This window comes from Doryrhamphus excisus, linkage group LG13, assembly GCF_037039965.1.
Source record: "Doryrhamphus excisus strain RoL-2023G ecotype Guam linkage group LG13, RoL_Dexc_Guam_v1.1, whole genome shotgun sequence".
In the NCBI taxonomy this organism is placed as follows: Eukaryota; Metazoa; Chordata; class Actinopteri; order Syngnathiformes; family Syngnathidae; genus Doryrhamphus; species Doryrhamphus excisus.
In genome coordinates, this window is record NC_136369.1 from 5745058 (window position 1) to 5764539 (window position 19482).

General features: G+C 40.6%; 4 protein-coding genes across 5 annotated transcripts; 2 read left to right on the forward strand and 2 right to left on the reverse strand.

Annotated features, from left to right (window-relative positions):
• Positions 1-300: 300 nt before the first annotated feature.
• Positions 301-1348, reverse strand: txnl4b (thioredoxin-like 4B). Its single transcript, XM_058089250.2, has 3 exons — positions 1160-1348; positions 935-1086; positions 301-758 (listed from the first exon to the last, which is right to left on the reverse strand). Exons 1-3 carry the CDS (start codon positions 1289-1291, stop codon positions 593-595), a joined length of 450 nt encoding a protein of 149 aa, XP_057945233.2. The 5' UTR covers positions 1292-1348; the 3' UTR covers positions 301-592.
• A 207-nt stretch (positions 1349-1555) lies between these two features.
• trmt10c (tRNA methyltransferase 10C, mitochondrial RNase P subunit) lies at positions 1556-3426 on the forward strand. The gene has a single exon (XM_058089716.2). The coding sequence runs from the start codon at positions 1801-1803 to the stop codon at positions 3223-3225; it is 1425 nt and encodes a 474-aa protein (XP_057945699.2). The 5' UTR covers positions 1556-1800; the 3' UTR covers positions 3226-3426.
• Positions 3427-3471: 45 nt separating this feature from the next.
• Positions 3472-7875, reverse strand: blzf1 (basic leucine zipper nuclear factor 1). The gene is made up of 7 exons (XM_058089717.2): positions 7696-7875; positions 7446-7542; positions 6771-7225; positions 6492-6691; positions 6060-6188; positions 4446-4668; positions 3472-4369 (listed from the first exon to the last, which is right to left on the reverse strand). The coding sequence occupies exons 2-7, from the start codon at positions 7462-7464 to the stop codon at positions 4184-4186; spliced, it is 1212 nt and encodes a 403-aa protein (XP_057945700.2). The 5' UTR covers positions 7465-7542; positions 7696-7875; the 3' UTR covers positions 3472-4183.
• Positions 7876-8169: 294 nt separating this feature from the next.
• On the forward strand, positions 8170-19244 carry ercc5 (excision repair cross-complementation group 5). 2 transcript variants are annotated; one of them, XM_058088981.2, is made up of 16 exons: positions 8170-8181; positions 8263-8355; positions 8457-8632; positions 8699-8814; positions 9075-9176; positions 9246-9306; positions 9498-9644; positions 9719-9923; positions 10813-11622; positions 11697-11935; positions 12950-13069; positions 13164-13377; positions 14806-14950; positions 16536-16736; positions 16817-16901; positions 17642-19244. In XM_058088981.2, the coding sequence occupies exons 2-16, from the start codon at positions 8268-8270 to the stop codon at positions 18152-18154; spliced, it is 3222 nt and encodes a 1073-aa protein (XP_057944964.2). In that variant the 5' UTR covers positions 8170-8181; positions 8263-8267; the 3' UTR covers positions 18155-19244. The 2 variants fall into 2 exon arrangements, with proteins under 2 accessions (XP_057944964.2, XP_078651832.1); XM_078795706.1 differs by lacking the exons at positions 8170-8181; positions 8263-8355; positions 8457-8632 and having other exon boundaries at positions 9251-9306.
• Positions 19245-19482: the final 238 nt, after the last annotated feature.

The following is a 19482-nucleotide window of genomic DNA, read 5'->3' on the forward strand; positions in this document are numbered from 1 at the left end:
TCATAGTGTGTTATTCCGCCACCTGCCGAGTAAAATTGTGGACGGTAATGTTAAACGGCAGCTTCATTGCACAGCCGTTATTTCTGCTGTTCTTAAGCTATTTATTCAGCTATTTCCAGATAATTAAAATATGAATCTATCAACTCCCCTGATATCATATACAGCACATTCATTTTTGGTCAAAATTTTAAAGCCAGTTGAAAAATTGCAACAATTTACATTTTGCAATGTTAGATCTTAAGGAGCTTCTCAGTAGACATTCAAAATACAAAAAGAAGAAATGTGAGTGAGACAAAAAAAAATGAGTAAGCAATTTATTGCAAACAACCATTGAAGTGAAATAGGCTGTTCTATCTAGGAGGCGAGTGCTCCAGGTGGTGAAGATGGCTTCACAGAGGGCACCCACTGTCTGGAACTGGTGACCATTTCTCTTACCTTCCTTCAACATCCATCTCCAAATGTTCTCCATTGGATTAGAATATTTACACAGGAAACATGACAGCATCGTGTGATAAAAAAAATATATATACAGTCACACGTCATCTAATTGAGGACAATGGTAGGATTTAAGATAAAGTTGTAGATATTAATGCTAAATGCCATGGTACAGTAGGTCATATTTGGGAATATTTTGAGGATCGATAGGACTCCGGACAATCATTTTCCCCCGCATGGCTCCCCTGTATATAACTTCAATCAGATCCATGAAATCCTGTTTGGTTTTGAAGCTGCCCACAAACTTGGTGTGATCTGGTGACCTGAAAGAGAGACAATTTTTTTCTCTAAGATTTCAATCTATGATTGTAAGGATATGCTAATTTATTATATGATTTATTAAGGCAAATTTATTGGATATTTGCTCATTAGAAAGGTGCTTCCAAAATATAGACGAATGGATTAGTTTTTGTTTTTGGTAAAATAAAATATATCTCACCCATAGTCCACTTTCATATGCTGTCCATTGAAAAAGAAAACCGTGGAGGGGATGTAACTGATGTCAAAGTATCTTGTGTAAATAGGAGCTTTATCCACGTCAACGATGTAGATGGACGCCATGTTACTCAGGTCATGGGCAGTTTTGGACAGCTACAAAAGAACACAAAATGCACCTTAACGTCCAGAGAATATTATTTTACGAATGTAGTTTTTAAATACTTACAATTTCATCTAGCAGGAGACAAACCGAGTCTTCATCTCTGCCAAACCTTAAAACAACCACCTTTTCTGCTATTACCTTGATGACATCGTCTATGTCTTTTTTGCAAGTCAATTTAGGCAAAAATAAACTCATTTTCAGTTTGTGGAAACCGGAGGAGGAAGCTGTCACGGAAGTGCAACACCGAGAAAGTTTCGTGTGGGAAGTGGAGTGTATACAAATTTTTGTGTCCACTAAAATAAATAATATTGTGAATTAAAGTCTTACAAATTGTATTTCACTGTGTAATATACGTAACTTAAAATATACGTGTGTGACAATAAAATACACATGATTGTGCTTATGATGTAATGCCAAGTGGAAAAAAGATGCTTTTCCGATGCGGTTGCAGTACGACTTATTACAGTGTGACACACAGAGACAACGTGACCTCCTCTCCACACTGTGTACAATGCATGGACGGCGTGATATGCTATGCATATGCAATTAATTGCCTGTTATGGACAAGTCACACAGCGCAACGGAATTTTCTACTTTAAAGACAGTCTGAAATAGGCAAAATCCTCCCTGTACGGTTTGTTGTTCTTGCGTCTCTTCCGGTTGCTGCAGCTAGTTGTACATACGCCCGATACCGTTGTTTTGCCATGTTTGGACGACTCTTGAATACACTATGTGTGAACGAACTATGGAAAAACACAAGTTTTGTGTTATCCCGTGTCATCAAGTGTGAAGGTACCAGGTTTTCACGACTCCTTGGTTCCTGCCATCCTCAATATGTCCTCAGTCGTCCCTTCAATACTGGTAGTCCAAGGAAACAGGAGAAAATTGACTTGGACAAATGGAAATTAGTAATGAAGTCCCAAGCTTCATCGGCTGAGAAAGAAGAGGATGAGGATGCAAGTGATGATGAGAAAGTGCCTGGAGAAGGCCTGAACAGTCTGGAGGCAACACGGGAGATGATTGCATTGTGGCGTCTATCTCGTAGACTGGTACCCGAAGAGATGACTGATGAAGAGTTAAAGATTGTGGCAGACCTCACTACAAAGTCTGCTAGAAAAAAGTACTTGAAGTACTTGGCCATCAAAGAAGGTCATAAAAGAGCACGTAAGGAGAAGCAGCAGAAGAAAGCGGAGGTGAGGGCAGCCTCGCTGGAGAATAAAGAACAAGATGGGGACCAGAAAGAATGTAAAAACACATTCCTTCTCCAGTTCTGGGGACGGAGCTCAGACCGTCTGTTCGGCTGGAGGAGTGCCCAGGCCATGGTGTTTGATCAGCCTCTTGTCTTTGACATGAGCTACGAGTCCAACATGTCCAGGCGGGAGATTGAAAACACCGTCTCCCAGCTTATGGAACTGGAAGGGTGGAACAGACGTGCCAATGAGCCTTACCACCTACACTTTTGTAACCTCCAGCCGGATGGAGCTTACATGAAGGAGCTCCTCAAGCGCTATGGCGCAGACGCCTGGGAGCGGCTGCTCATCACCAACACAGACCGCCAAGCAGTAGACCTCTTTCCTCGTGATCGCCTTGTTTACCTCACCGCAGATTCTCCCAATGTTCTTCGCACCTTTGACCATTCTAAAGTCTACATCATTGGTGCTCTAGTGGACAGGTCCATACTGTCTGGTGTGTCACTGGCCAATGCCAAGCGTCAAAAGTTGGCCACAGCCAGACTACCACTGGATGAGTTCCTTCACTGGGGGCTTGGAGCCAAAAACCTCACCCTGGACCAGATGATTCGCATCATGATTACCATCAAGGAAACGGGGAAATGGAAGGAGGCTCTGAAATTTGTGCCGAAGAGGAAGCATACCACAGATCTTGTACCAGGAGAGAATGAAAACAGGTTTTCAAAATTCCAAGGACAAAAACATACAAAGACTTTTCACGGTGAGGAGCAAAATGCATATAAATCCCACAGAGAGTCTGGGTCGACTTGGACAGACAAAGCATCTGGACCACCAAGAATCAGAGAAAAAACAGCTGCACCCAGACTACGGACATCTCTCAAGACCAGCTTGGAGGAGAGACGTGAAAGCAAAAGCAAGATGTGGTGGAATGATCCATGACCTGTTTTAAGGACACTGTTGGCATTGCAGAAATGTCATACTGGAGATAATAAAATATTGGAATCATTTCTGTATCAAAGTTTAGCGAAAATGCTTGACACAAATCATTTTCAGCTGTACAAAATGAATGCTTTCTGTGCAAATTAAAAAAAAATACACACTTTGTCCTGTGGTTTGAAAAAATTAATAAAATACGTTTTCTCCAAACTAAGGACTTTGTTCAAACAAGCTAAATACAACTCATAGTTTACTTGAAGCATACTTTAATTTCATGTCATGGCTGGTTAAGGCCTGCTCCATGTTGTAGCTTAGAATATAAACCTGTATACTATGTCTACTGAAGATCCTTAATTGGGACCACTGACACCACCACTGGCTTTTTCAACAGTTTGAACCAGCTTATGGCTCCGAAATGCATTGTACGCATAAAAAAACTTTAATATGTTAAATCCATGATTACATTATAAATAATTATCCAAAAGTTTAACATGTTCAAGTTGTTCATTCAAATCATAAATAAAATAGAATAAGCAGAAAAATGTAATAAAACACTAGTATGAAAAAATGGTACACTTTAGTTTACTCAATGCTTCCCACTAAGAAAAGATCATTGAGGAAAAATAAGGACATGATGGAAGTTGCAACTGCCAGAGCACTGATAAAATGTATCAAGACTTTGGACCTAAGGTAGGAAAGAATGTTGGAATACATATTTAAAAGTATTACAGATTTCATTCTTACAAAAAACTATGATTTCACAAATTTACAGTTTCACTCGTCAAGTTTTGAAAACAACATGTAATCATCACAGCATGTGTTAATACTTGATACCATTTGAAATACTGCAAATGTGTTATCGTTTTCAGAATACTTGCCAATAATATGAAGATGACCACGAAGAAAGCCAAAGTTTGCTTGGCGATATTGTGAAGAAAAGATGGTGCGTGTTGGTGCTCGTCTACAGCACGATGATGTCTCCAGTGCAGTGTTCGCAGCAGTTAAAAGTGATGTTCTCATAGCGAGTGTATGGGTGAAATCTGCCGATGCTCTTCTTATTGCCCAGAAAGTTTGAAGGGGGTGAGTCACTTAGTGCCGACTCTGTCTGGTTTTCTGTGCAGGAAATTGGATCTAAAATCTTCAGCACCTACAATACAAAAAATATATAAAATTGTTGGATTTCATGAGCTATAACTGATGGAATATATTCCAAAAATAAGCACCTTCTCAGCCATCTTCTCTGCTGGTGTGCTGCAGACCTGCTCAGACGTCGCATTGCTACTTTTGACCACACTGCCGGTGTTCTTGCCCAACAGGTGAGAGTTGATGGTGTCTGCTAGCTTGTGATTGGCCGCTGCCAGCTCTCCTGTGCTGAGCGGCTGTGCGCTGGGGTAATATGTCTGCTGTCTGCCCCACTGCAGAGACACTAGGAGCTGCTCCAGAGATCTAATAACAATAAAAAAGATGTCACAATAGCATCAAGGACGCTAGACTTGAATTGTACCGTCAATTGGCTAATCAAGAGTTGTAGCGATGACCACTGGATGCTTTTCAATGGTATCTTGCAGTGATGTTGAACTGCACTACATCATACCGAGGCAATGTATGTTTTTGATATGATATTATTAATTATTACCTAATTTTCAATATGATGTTTTGTAAAGTTTTGATTCACATCATGAGAATCTGCTGCTGGTCATACAAGGGTGGCCAATCAGTGTATATGTCAGCAGTTTTTTGTATGGCATACGACTATTGTACTTAGAGTACATTTGGACCACCACAAATACTTGGTGCTACTTTCCCCCCACATCAATCATCATTAAAATCACTGTACACTTACATGGAGCCCAGAAGCTCAGTTATCTCATTCACTCCCAAAGACATATTTACGTTTTTTTTTTGTGCCAGAGGCACAAAGAGGTGATGATACAACTGTAGAATAGAAAAGAGCATGTTTGAGGCAGCTTTAAGCTGAGAAAAACAACCACAGGGTGGCAGAAGTGCATTTTATTAGAACTCGACCTGCATCTCTTCCACTGAAATATACACAGCAACCAGAAAGTCAATAGGCATCTCGCTGTGTTATGCAAAGGAGGTTACGCATTCTCATGCATGCACACGCGCGTGAACACACACAGTTCAGTTGCAAATGTGAAAATTAGAATTCTTCTTAGTGTTATATTTGTAAATAAACGGTTATTTTCACATAAAACAACAATTTTTGTGTTGTTTATGTCATGGCATTATTGCTTATAGACATTTTGACTAAATACGGCTACATTTGTGTCAAGGTATAAGTTATGCTTGAAATGTATCTTTTCACAAAAAGTGAAAAGTTTTTCTCCCTTTTGTTGACAACTGATATTTTACTGAAACTTACTTTTGTTGTACTGCTGAAAGAACGGAAAAAATGTAGAAAAACTTTTTTTCTGATGAAATTAGATGAATGAGAGTCTAGTCTTTCTTCTGTATATACCAAGTCTATATAACCCAAGAAAACAATATTCTGTGTGCCTTGAAAATTCAGTCAAAATCATCAAAAATGGCCGGTACCAAGAGGGACGGCTTTTGAAAAATGTCTAAGATTGAATGACTTCAGGACAAAAGCCTACGTTTTCATGTGGGTGAGAGGCCAAAATGCAGAGAAGAATATGCATTTTTAAGATATCCATATTCATGTAGATTGCAGTTCACACTGCATTAACACTGCAGTATAGTATCATTAACAATTGGAGGCTGCACTTTGAGATAAAATGATTGCCTACGACCTTAAATTTGGAGGTTCTTAACTGAAGTCATCAAATGTGTGGTGAGGCACACGGTGTTGACCTTACCTGTGGGTGTGTACCATTTCTCTTGAGTACTCTTCTCGTTCTAACAACAGGTCTTGGATGGCTCCTTGTGCCTCCCTGGTCTGGCGTTGCAGAGCTGCTCTGGCGTTTGTCAGCTCCTCTGCCATCACTCTGTAGACCAATTAAACACATGTTCATTCATCTGCTAATTGTGGCAATCTGTAATGTGTCCATGAATTATGACTAATGAGATCAAATATTAGAGTGGTACCAGATAATTCGCTAACCACTCGTCCTCCGTGCAGCCTGCTTAAATCATAATAATAAACAAAATATCTTGTAGTGACAATTAAAACTGTACATTACTAATTTGCACAAATATTGTATTGAATCTCATTAGGTTGGATAGAAAATAGCAATCTTCCTGAGGGCAAAACTGCAGATGGTGTTGCTCTATCCATGTGTGTTTCATACCTGCTGGCCAGGAACTTGCTCCTCCATACATCACACTGGATACTCATGCGTTCCAGCTGTTCTGCCGTGTGTGACAAACTTCGACCCAAAACCTCGTTCTCCAGAATTAGCTGATTCTTCTCGCGGGCCAGACGCTCAAATTGGTACTGCAAATCATCACCGACAGACGCCACCAGCAGTTTCTTGAGCTCACGATTCACCTATCATAGAGAATAAAACAACAGCAATAAGCCAACCCCTGCAAATCATATCTGATGTCAAAGGATGTCTGAGCCTTGCCTCTGTCTGTACGCGCAGCTGATTAGAGAGGCCTTCTTTGTCCTGCAGCAGCCTGCGTTCTGAGTTCTGAAGCTTCTCAAGATGGCCTCTCCAGTCATCCACCATTGGCTGCGGGGAGGAACTTCGCTCCTCTGCCTGTTGCCCTGCATCTTCTTTCCCCTCAGCTGCACGGCTACTTCTACTTATGGCAGCACGAGGGACAACGATCCTTACAGCCTCGACTTCTGTACAGGCCTCTTTACACACTTTGCCCAGGTGGAGCACCCCAATAGGTTGCGGGGAAAGAGGGGGAGGAAGTTGGGAAGCTTTTGTAATGTGCTTGGGACTTGTTGCCTGTAAGACGGGTACGCATACAGGACCAAGTGGCATCTTATCTGTGCTGGCCTCCAAGATGGAGGGTTTTTTTTCAGTTTCCATGCCATCACCAGCTACTCGGACTGGGACTCGGGAAGATTCTGGAAAAATAATAGGATAGCAGTCTGGATACAGGCTTGAACATGCTTAAGAAATCAACAATAAATAAATGGAGATTGATTGAGTCCCATGCATTACTATAGTGGTAAGTGGTAAGATTTTAAGTCAATAAAACATAAAATAATCTCTTTCCTACTGAAAACCAGTCAGCAATAGCTCCCTTATGATAAAGTAGTGTGAAAATGTAGTTACAGTACATACCCCGGATTGCAGCAGTCATGGCGGTAGTCGGTTGTTTAAATGGTTGACAGTTTTTCTAGATCCAGTGTGATCCAGTCAATTCCTCTTAGGACGAACTCTAATTGGAAAACAAAGGAAATGTCGCTTACTAGTCACTGGTTGTCGGTTCAATAAAGATTATTATTTCCCAGTCACGTTTAACAGCCCAAATGTCAATAAGATAAGACAAGCTAGCTAGCTACAAGCTTCATTTGGTGGCGTGCTAACTCACCCTTACGGCAGGAGAAAAGGAGAGGTGAAAATGGCCAGAAACGTGCATAAATTAAAACATTTTAACCTCTAATTGTAGTAACAATAGCATGCGGGTTTTAAGTTGGCTGTATTTAGGTTATCGTCGATTCCGCAATGGTGCTGTTTATTTTGTCGCCGGGCAGGCGGACTGAGTTGGCATTATTAGGGTTCTTTTAGTAAGTAGAATTTCTCTTCTTAGACTATCAGGTAGAACGTTCTTCAAGAAAACCTATTTTATTTTAAATATTAAAGCTCAATAAGTCTTACAATTAAATTATATTATTATATGAAGTTCAAATTATCCAATTTGACCATAATATATAGAATATTTTTTATAAATGTTGCAAATATAGAAGCCTGACAGTAAAAACGCAGGAATTATCACGACAAAGCACCGGAAAATGAGCACTTTATTTGACGGAACCTTTGTGCCGTCAGTTGTTGCTGTACGGCCACTACGACAGGGGCACTGTTGACAATATGGTGCATAGCTGGTATATCTTTGTTCTTAAAGCTTGATTCTGCTCATATTGTGCTGTTATCGTAGAAGTCATGGGAGTGCACGGACTTTGGAGGCTGCTGGAGAGCACAGGGAAACCCGTGAATCCCGAGACACTGGAGGGAAAGATTCTTGCTGTTGGTATCCAAACTTGAGGCATCTGATGAACAAGTTTTTGTTTCATGTGTGATGTCTTGTTGCTATTGATCTGTTGAACATGAAACTTAACATGACACCACTAGATATCAGTATATGGCTGAATCAGGCAGTGAAAGGAGTGCGGGACCGTGAAGGCAACAATGTTCAAAACGCCCACCTCCTCACTCTCTTCCACCGAATCTGCAAACTGCTCTTTTTCCGCATCCGACCAGTCTTTGTGTTTGATGGGGATGCGCCACTAATTAAGAAACAAACACTGGTAGGTCCACGCCTTTTCTTACAAATTGAAACATATCTACATCATATTTAATGGAACTATCTGTAGGCATTGAGGAGGCAAAGGAAGGAAGAGTTAAGCCAGGAGTCCAAAAAAACAAACGAGAAACTTCTCAAGACATTCCTGAAGAGACAAGCTATCAAAGCTGTGCTCGGAGATAACAGGTAAAAATCAAAAGCCGTGCATTTATCACCAACTATATTGACAGTTACTATTGCTGTTACTATATAACTGTATTATGGAAAGCAGGAAGTGAACAAATGTAATGGTTACTGATTGTAAAAGTACCAGATGGAGGGGTAGGATTTAATAAGCTGATTATGTGATGCACTCAATTGTAATCTGAGGCATGTTCAAAACCCATTACCATTACCAATTGTGTCAGTATCACACTTAATCATTTAATTTACACTTTCCTCTCCAGTAAGGATCCTCTACCCAGCCTCTCCACTGTGAGGAGAAATGAGGTGGATGACATGTATATTCTACCAGCTCTGCCACCTGCAGAGGAGGAGCAAAAACGCAGGTGAGAAGCACAGTTTCAAGCTGAAATTTCAAGCTCAAATTTAAATGTTGTCTTCTGTTTTTGTCAAAGTTCAGAGGAGGAGGAGGAGGAAGAGAAAGAGTGTGAGGATGTGGTTAAACAGATGTATGAGGTAAAATTCACCATTGCACTATTTAAATTAATAATTATATGGTTGTGAAGATGACCAAGTCTACAAAAGAGGAATCCTTTAGATTGTGCAGGTATACCTAATGATCTGATCTGTGAGTATAGATGTGTTTCTTAGATAATTGACGTAAATACCCAGCCTAACTTTTATATAATGATATTGCTGTCTCTCAGGGGGAAGAACTGTATGCAGACCCCAACTCCGTGGACATCAACTCTGAGGAGTTTACCTGCCTTCCACTGGAAATGAAACATGAGATACTCAAAGACATGAAAGAGTTTTCCAAAAGACGCCGAACCCTGTACCACAGACCTCCAGAGGTACTTCAACCATGTTCTCCATGTAGCACAGCAAGTCAGACCTGTGCAAGCATCTGAATCTCATTATTTCCTAGATCTCTGCTGACTTCTCTCAGTACCAGCTGGCCGGTTTACTGCACAGGAACAAGCTGAATCAACATCTGGAGGGAGTGGAGAAAGAGATGAACCAGCGCAGTGCTGGTAGCACAGCACAGGTGTACGGAGAAGACCCTGAGAGTCATGACGTGGAGTCACGTCGACTTGTTTCTGAAGACAACTCCCATTACATCCTTATTAAAGGTGAGTTCATTAACCAAGAGGAGCAAGCATATCGGAAAATTGATGATGCTATGTTTACTGTTTGCATCATTTACAGTTAATAGACACTCACAAAACCAATACTCAAAATCACGGGGAAGCCAGCCACAGTACACAACTATGGTGTATTCAAGAACAAATGTCTATAAATTGTTAGCTTTTTGAACAGTGATACATGTATGCTGCACATTTGACCTGTATTATCACATATTTATGAATGATTACTGATTTATGTTGAATGAGATGCATAAAAAACAGCCTTTTTTAGACAAAAAAATGAATGTGCAAATTTGCTGGGTTGTGAATATTGTACAGTGCTTAACAAAGGTATTCAACCACCTGTCATAAAAATGAGAAACGATATGAATATGAACCAAAATATGAACCAATAAAACAAATGTCTTCTGTTCAGGAATACATTTTAAAACAAGAACTAAAAAAATGATAGTTTCCTTTTGTTGGAAAACCACATATATACAAACATGGGAAAAATAACAGCTCTATTTTAGCATTAAAATAACTTTTACAGCTGCATGGTGGAAAGTGGTTAGCATGTAGGCCACGCAGTCAGGAGGTTGGGAAGACCTGGGTTTGAATTTCTGCTAGGGCATCTCTGTGTGGAGCATGCATGTTCTACCCGTGGGTGTGGGGGTTTTCTCCGGGTACTACTTTCCTCCCACTTTGCAAAAACATGCATGTTAGGTTAATTGGCAACTCCAAATTGTCCATAGGTATGAATGTGAGTGTGAATGGTTGTTTGTCTATATGTACCCTGCATCTCACCCCAAGTCAGTTGGGATATAAAAAATGTATATAAAAACTAAGCAAGATAGATCAGACTGTGATTTGTTTTTATTTTTATGCTATGCAGGCTCCAACAAAAGTAAAAATGCCCCTGAGAACCAGCCTGCCACTGCCGCCTGGACTGGGAATTCAACCTTTAAAAAGCGAACAATGGACAAACCAGAGCCTCTTTGGTGTCCAGTGTCTGAGGAAGAAGAAAACAAACAAGTTTCCTGTTCAGAAGAATGTAAACCCTCAGTATCTAAACAAGCGTTGCCGCCTTCGCCTCGCACACTGAAGGCTATCCAGGCAGCTATGAGTGACGACTCTGATGTGGAAACGGTGGAGCAGGAAAAGAGAGATGGTCGCATTTCTCCACGTACAATGCTCGCCATCCAACAAGCTCTGGCTGAGGAGGACGAGGTTGAAGCAAAGCACACGACTCAAAGCAGCAAGTTACAAATAGTAATTAGCAGCTCCGATGAAGACACAGAACCTATCAGAGATAAGTCTAACTTTCCAAAGAGCCCACCAGCCATAAATGTACCTCAGCGCTTGTTTGACATTAGTTCAGAAGACATGGACGAAGTCATCGGACAGAGAAATAAAGCTTTCCACTTTGCAGCAGATATTCAGGAATTTAATGAAGCATCAGATGCTGGGGAGAAGAGTGAGATGCTAAAAGCCAAGTTGGCTGGAAGCTGCAGTCAAACAAAGAAACCTGATGAGAGAGGAGACTGGGCACAGGGGTTGATGTTTGAGAAGGGACATCACATCCATCCTGAGACAGCTGCTTGTGTGTCAGTGCAGCTGCATGGAAAACCTCCCAGAGAGGCTGAGCAGCAAAATGAACCTACTATTCCACAGACAAGTCATTTTGATGAGAGTGAATCAGAAGGTATTGACCGGATTAAGAGCAAGGTGATTCATAACAGACTTGAGTGTCATTAAATATTATTTTCTTTTTTCCAGATAGCTTCTATGAAGTATCAGAAGAGGAACCTCTAGACGATGCAGAGTCAGTTCATGAAGATGAGACTATGGAAGCAGAAAGTCGGTCCAATGTCCCTGGCAGCCCTGCAAGGTCTTTGAAGTTGGAAAAAGAAAAAGTCAACAAAACATACACCGAAGAGGAGGAAGAGTTGGAGGAGGGAAAAGAGAAAGAGTCCAGCCCACCTCCTTCAGTCAATGAATGGGAAGATTTTGATGTGGTAAATCACATAAAATGCTAAATCAGACACAAACTGGTATCATCACATCTGATGCCATTTAAATATGTTTTTATTATATCAATATTAGATCCATAGTCAGCCCTTTACAATGTCTGCTTCCATGGCCACAGATTTGTGATTAATGGTAATGGTTTTATTTCATTTGAACATGTATCAGATTACAATTGAATGCATCACATAATCAGTTCACAGTTCCACATGTCCAAAAGGAGTAGGAAGAAGCAAAGCTTATTAAATCCTACCCCTCCATCTGGTACTTTTACAATCAGTAACTGTTACATTTGTTCACTTCCTGCTTCCCAAAATACAGTTAAAGGTTTTTTTTTTTTAAAATGCACCTTGTACCGAAGTCCAGGATATTTTAGACTTTATTTGTTTTATTTGTTATATAGTAAGTACAGTTTAAGTTTTTATTTTTTTATTATTTTTTTAAAATTTTGTAATTTTTTGTCCCGTACCGAAGTACAAGGTGATATGACCATCCAATGACATAATGGGTACCATAGTGAGTGTCAATATAGGGATATATATAGCACATCATGACTGGTTCAAGACTCTTCATCCTTGTATTTAGCAAACATCCACTGCTTGTATTGTTTCTTGAATTGGCTCATCGTTGTGCATTGTTTGAGGTCCTTACTCAATCCATTCCATAGTTTGATTCCACATACTGAAATGCTATGGCTTTTTAACGTAGTCCTAGCATAGAAGTGTTTCAAATGTACTTCTTCCCTGAGATCATATTTCTCCTCTCTTGTAGAGAAGTATTGGATGACATTTTTAGGGAATTGGTTATTTTTAGCCTTATGCATTATTTTAGCTGTTTGAAGATTAACAATATCAGCAAGTTTAAGTATTTGTGATTTTAGAAATAAGGAGTTACATACACAGTATCTAAAACAATGTAGGGATGATTAATGGAACACATGCATATTTCTAGTCTTCCAACGTTGTGTCTCAGCTAATGCAGTGGATGTGCATTCTGTGTTGCAGGATGAACTGCAGTCGCTGGAGAGTTCTCTACAAGTGGAACAAAGCAGCTTGAGGGAGCAGAAACAGCAACAGGAGAGGATGGCCAACACAGTCACAGGGCAGATGTGCCTGGAGAGTCAGGTGCACTTGAGTAAATATTTGTGGGATCACTCCTCAACAGTACTTGTCTCAAAAAAAATGTATGCTGAAATCAGCGTTGTCTTCTTGGTACCAGGAGCTCTTGCGCCTTTTTGGGATTCCATTCCTTGTGGCGCCGATGGAGGCCGAGGCACAGTGTGCTGCACTAGATCGAACCGACCACACTAATGGGACCATCACTGACGATTCTGATGTTTGGCTGTTTGGAGGGCGACATGTCTACAAGAACTTCTTCAGCCAGAAGAAATATGTGGAGCACTACCAGTACAGTGACCTCCAGAACCAATTGGGTCAGTGGCTGCCATCATTATAATCAGTGTTTACTGCGGTAGTTTGTAGTATAAGTAGTATTACTACTGTGACCAACACAGAGTGTGACCAACCGTTTTTGCAGGAACCATGAAATCCAAAATAATGAAGTTAAATTTTAATGATTGTGTGATTAATTAATTTATGAATTATCGTCCCAGGCCTAGTGCCCACAAGACTTTTTTTTTTCTCAACTGAATAATCTTGTCATATTTTAATCTCACGAGATCAGAAGATCAAGGTCATGTGACATGCCTACTAGTAATAACATTTCTTCGCTTTAGGTCTTTGCTCATATTAAATTTTCTTATAAACATTGAATATGATAAGTACAAAAGTCATTGCACACCTGAATAGTATGTCCTTCAGTTTGTAACCTTATGCTAGCCGCTTAAATTCTGTAAATTGTGTTCCCACAAATTTGAAAGCAACATATTGACCGTAATTTAAGGCAATAGGAAAAGGTTTTTTTCCCCCAGAAAAAAGTCTGGAAAAAGACTTCTTCTACTCGACATTTTAGATTTCTACATGCAAACCAACAGATGGCACCAAATGACTTTTACACAAGCAAGTCAGAGGTTTTCTTCCTGTCACACACACACGTTTCACTGTTGTTAAAAACATGCATTCATTCATTCATTTTCTACTGCTTTTCCTCACGAGGGTCGCGGGGGGAGCTGGAGCCTATCCCAGCTGTCTTTGGGCGAGAGGCGGGGTACACCCCGGACTGGTCGCCAGCCAATCACAGGGCACATATAGACAAACAACCATTCACACTCACATTCATACCTATGGACAATTTGGAGTGGCCAATTAACCTAGCATGTTTTTGGAATGTGGGAGGAAACCGGAGTACACGGAGAAAACCCATGCATGCACGGGGAGAACATGCAAACTCCACACAGAGATGGCCGAGGGTGGAATTGAACCCTCGTCTTTGTTGAAAACATGATCTTTAAAAAGAGAAATTTTGTTTTTTTTTGTTTTTGACTTTGTCTTAAATTGTTTTTTTTCTAAAAACAGGTATTGGAAAAGAGTAGTATTATATTCATATCAGTACAATAGTGAATGAATTCCTTTGTTTACTGTCCAATGTGCAGATAGCCACGTCTCTGTTAGCTTGCACAGATGAAAGAATGCCTGTGGTACCCTTTTAGCTGCATAGAAATTCTACAGCTCCAATTTTGTTTTTGATACTAAATATTATTCTATTTCCAAGGCTATATATGCATACATTGTAATAAATCTAAACCGTGGTGACAAATTGCTATAAAGACATAGCCCACCGCTAATCTGATCTCACGTGTCAGTAACAGGTGTTAGTGTGGTCAGCTTTATAGGTGATGTAATGTCTGAACCGTCATTATGTTGCCCGTCTCTTGTCTCTGCACCCTTCTTTTCCAACACAGGCTTGGACAGAACAAAAATGATAAACCTGGCTTACCTGCTGGGAAGTGACTACACTGAGGGTGTGCCCGGGGTTGGGTATGTGACTGGCATGGAAATACTGAATGAGTTCCCAGGACCTGGACTGGAGCCACTAACAGAGTTCAGGTGTGTTTCAAGGACTCACTTCTGTACCCAATATTAGCAAAATATTGGGACACCTGCTGGTTTGCAACTATTACTTCTTCCACTCGTCTTGTAAGAGATTCTACAACAGGGGTCTCAAACTCAATTTACTTGGGGGCCACTGGAGCTCGGGTCTGGGTGAGACTGGGCCGCATCAGGTTTTCCAAACAAAAAAACAAAAAAAAAAAGGCATTTATTAAAAACAAAAATATTTTAAAAATGTCGCATTGGTTCCAATTTTCTACAAGAAAAGCTCTGATAAAACATTCCACTGTTCTCAAATATCTTAATGTTTATTTTTCTGCACAAAATAAGATGAAAAATAAATAAACAAATCAAGACACATGCTAACTCGCAAACTAGAGAGCTAGTGACCTAAACGGTAGCCTTCAAGTTATTTCCTTTAAACTTAAATAGCCAAAAACGGACCACTTCCACACGGATAGGGAGGATAACTATTAACAGTTATTTAACCTTTAACATGAACATTAATCAAACGTAATTTTTTTCTGGGTACATGATACCATACAGCATCCATATCAAACTTAAACTTAAACATTAAACTTTCATATCAAGGCGGGGGCCTCAAACTAGTGTCCTGCGGGCCACATTTGGCCCGCGGGCCGCGTGTTTGAGACCCCTGTTCTACAAGATGTTGGAGCTTGTGAGGTCAGAGGTTAGACCCAAAGGGGGGTCTGCTGACGTCTTAGTTCCAGATGAACAGTTCCAGTTCTTCTCAGATATGTTGTTGGAGGTCAGGTGGAGATCACGTCTATTGTGTTGTTCTCCACCAGCCATCTCTTTATGGATGATGTCATGCTGAGTCAGATAATGAGCTTCTCCAAACTGTTCTTACAGATTGTCCAAAATATATTATACATTATAAAATTTATTGAAAATATACATATGAGTCCCAAGACCCATTTAGTGTATAAATCAAATTACCTGATGAGAATTTGCACTGTTACTGCTATTGCATTCTGTATTAATGGATATTATGGAATGGAATATTATATTATTCTGCAAGTGAATGAATTAATATATAAATATTATATTATTATTACATGCATTTGTAACTAAAAATGTCATATTTATTTTTTGTACTTATATAAAAATACATATACACACACGGGCGGCATGGCGGGCTAGTGGTTAGCGCGCAGACCTCACAGCTAGGAGACCAGGGTTCAATTCCGCCCTCGGCCATCTCTGTGTGGAGTTTGCATGTTCTCCCCGTGCATGCGTGGGTTTTCTCCGGGTACTCCGGTTTCCTCCCACATTCCAAAAACATGCTAGGTTAATTGGCGACTCCAAATTGTCCATAGGTATGAATGTGAGTGTGAATGGTTGTTTGTCTATATGTGCCCTGTGATTGGCTGGCGACCAGTCCAGGGTGTACCCCGCCTCTCGCCCAAAGACAGTTGGGATAGGCTCCAGCACTCTCCGCGACCCTCGTGAGGAGAAAGCGGTAAAAAATGAATGAATGAATGAATGAACTACTGTACTGACTACAGTAAAGAATCACTGTAATATTAACTACATGTTACAATATGGCTTTGTTTTATAGTAAATGGTGGTCAGAGGCTCAAGAGAAAAAGCGTTTGACCGCTAATCCTCGAGACACCAAAGTGAAGAAGAAGCTGCAAGACCTCAAACTTCAGCCTGGCTTCCCAAACCCAGCGGTGGCGGAGGCTTACTTACAGCCTGCCGTCGACCACTCAGACGGTTCGTTCAGTTGGGGACGCCCACAACTGGACATGATCAAAGAATATCTTTTCACTGTTGATTGATTGATTGAATGCATGAGAAAACTGTTGGCATACAGATTCCTTGACCGGCACTTTTTACTTTTTGTCAAATTCGTTTTGGTTGGAGCGGTCAAAAAACCACGGAGACCCTTCAGCCTGTGATCAAGCAGCTCAACCTGCAGCAGGTAACTTTCTCACAAATGAGATATTACTCTATTTTACTCTTGATGTTAGCAACTTTCCTACTAAGTATAGAACAACTATATTTATTTGTGTTGGCCTGCCATTAATTAATTTGGCTATCAATCAGTATCGGTGGAAAAAGCACAGTATTGATATCGATCCATACTTGCTTTAAAACGCCAATCCCTTTCGCCACTCAGCTCCGCCCCAACTTTCATACCACTGTAAATATACATACCGCTTTTCCTCATGAGGGTCGCGGGGGTGCTGGAGCCTATCCCAGCTGTCTTCGGGCGAGAGGCGGGGTACACCCTGGACTGGTGGCCAGCCAATCACAGGGCACATATAGACAAACAACCATTCACACTCACATTCATACCGATGGACAATTTGGAGTCGCTAATTAACCTAGCATGTTTTTTGGAATTTGGGAGGAAACCGGAGTACCCGGAGCATGCACGGGGAGAACAAGCAAACGCCACACAGAGATGGCCGAGGGTGGAATTGAACCCTGGTCTCCTAGCTGTGAGGTCTGCGCGCTAACCACTCGTCCGCCATGCCACCCTATAAACATACATATTGGTTTTAAAATATCTTTGATTATATCCTACTTAAAAGCCACTCAGCAACAAGGATCACTTAGAAGTTAATTTAGAAGTTAATTTGTAATTTAATTAATTAATAATTTAATTAATACATCCACTTGGTAGCCTTGCATCATTTCTACACTGTTTCATTCCAGACTCAGCTGAGGATAGACACATTCTTCCGCATAGAGCAACAAGAGAAGCAGGCAATCCGAAGTCAGCGACTCCGCCGAGCCATCACCTGCATGAAAAGAAAGGAAAAAGGCGAGGAAGATCAGGAGTCTGAGGAAGAAATCGTGTCTCCATGCAAATCCAAGAGAGGCAAGACAATAGAGCAGAACAAGAGGAATGTTGCACACGGAAAATTGAGCGAAGAGGAAGCATCTGTGGTCGGAGGAGGGTTCTTGGGGTCACAGGGAAGTACAGAAACTGTAATTACCTCTCTGGAAGATGTGACCTGCACCATTCAGGAGTCACACGTGCCAAACGTTACCAAAACGGAAGCACATAACACGACACAGAGCATCAAGAGCAATAGCAGTACTGGTGAGGACAGTGAAGATGATACCGATGCTAAAGTTTCAATGGTGACTGCCCGCTCTGTGTTTAAAGGAAATATGAGAGGACGTGGTGCTAAAAGCAAGAGAGGAAGAGGAAGAAAAAACTAAAAAAAAATCTGATGTATAAGAGTCACCAGTGTCTTAGCAGCACCTACTAAATTACGAGAGAAAAACAGATTTTTCGAACTTTTATCCGCACTTCTACTACTCATACTACTCATAAAATGGCATATTGTGATGCGCATGAGTCTGTGAGTACCAGGCAGCTTTTTGACACGAGCTAATCATGAGCTATGAGAACGCTAACAACAAGCTTGTCAACCCATCGTAAATTTCAGAAGATCATTCCTAAATATAACAGTCTGACTCACGGTGTCATCTTACAAAGAATGCTAAATCATCACATAGCAATGTAACAACCACAAGCTCGCTCAGAAATATACAACGCAATTAAAAACAACAGCTTAACTTCATTCCATTGATTATTGCTGCTGGGGGCGCTGCGATGACGTCAGCCTCCCACTGGGAGGTACATTGGCTGTACCGTTGTTATAAGCTGCAGGGTTCAAAATTGTACGAAAAAAGTAGCGTCTTATAGATCGGAAATGATGGTAGTTATTCTGTGCTGCCTTTTGGGTCCCAACACTCCAAATACTGAAGTTCTTCTGTGGGATGGTTGCATCAGAATGTGCATTGGGTGTGAAAACTAAGCCAATGAAATCATCCAAGTGGCTTGCTGTGGTGACATCTGATGGGAGAAGCCGAAAGACTACCACTACTACTACTACTACTACTACAAATGACACCTGGTGTATAGTTGTATTGTAACAATACATTGTCTATGAATTGTGTAAATGTGTAATCATGAATACAGTGCTTTTTTGTATTTATAGAACACAGTGAAAAGTACAGTGCAGGTTGCCACTGGCTTGTGCTAACCCACAGAATATTTTTTATGTGTGAATACTGAATACACTAATAAGATAAGATATGCCTTTATTGGTCCCTCAGTGGGGAAATTTGTATTGCACAGCAGCAAGAGTACAGAGTCAGTTAAGCAGTACAAAATACACAATATAGAAAAATAAACAATATAAACAACCCAAGTATTAACAAAATCAACAGTTTTTCCCAGAGTTATATACAATACAGTATGTAGATAATATGAAACGAGATGAGATATATGACCAGATCTTGCTAGAGAGTTAATATGAGGCATTATGGAAATACTTCACATAGAACTTAGTATCACTTAATGTCGGTCCCTATGGAATAAATTGAAGAGTGCATCCTAAAGAATCATAATGACCCTTAAACTGTTATTTATTTATAAACCTGCCGCTAGAGTTTCACATTGTCTTTATTTAAATCCATAAAGGTGTCCTATTTAGTTCAGCTCAGCAGGCAGCTGTCTCTGCCAGTCAGAACTATCCAGA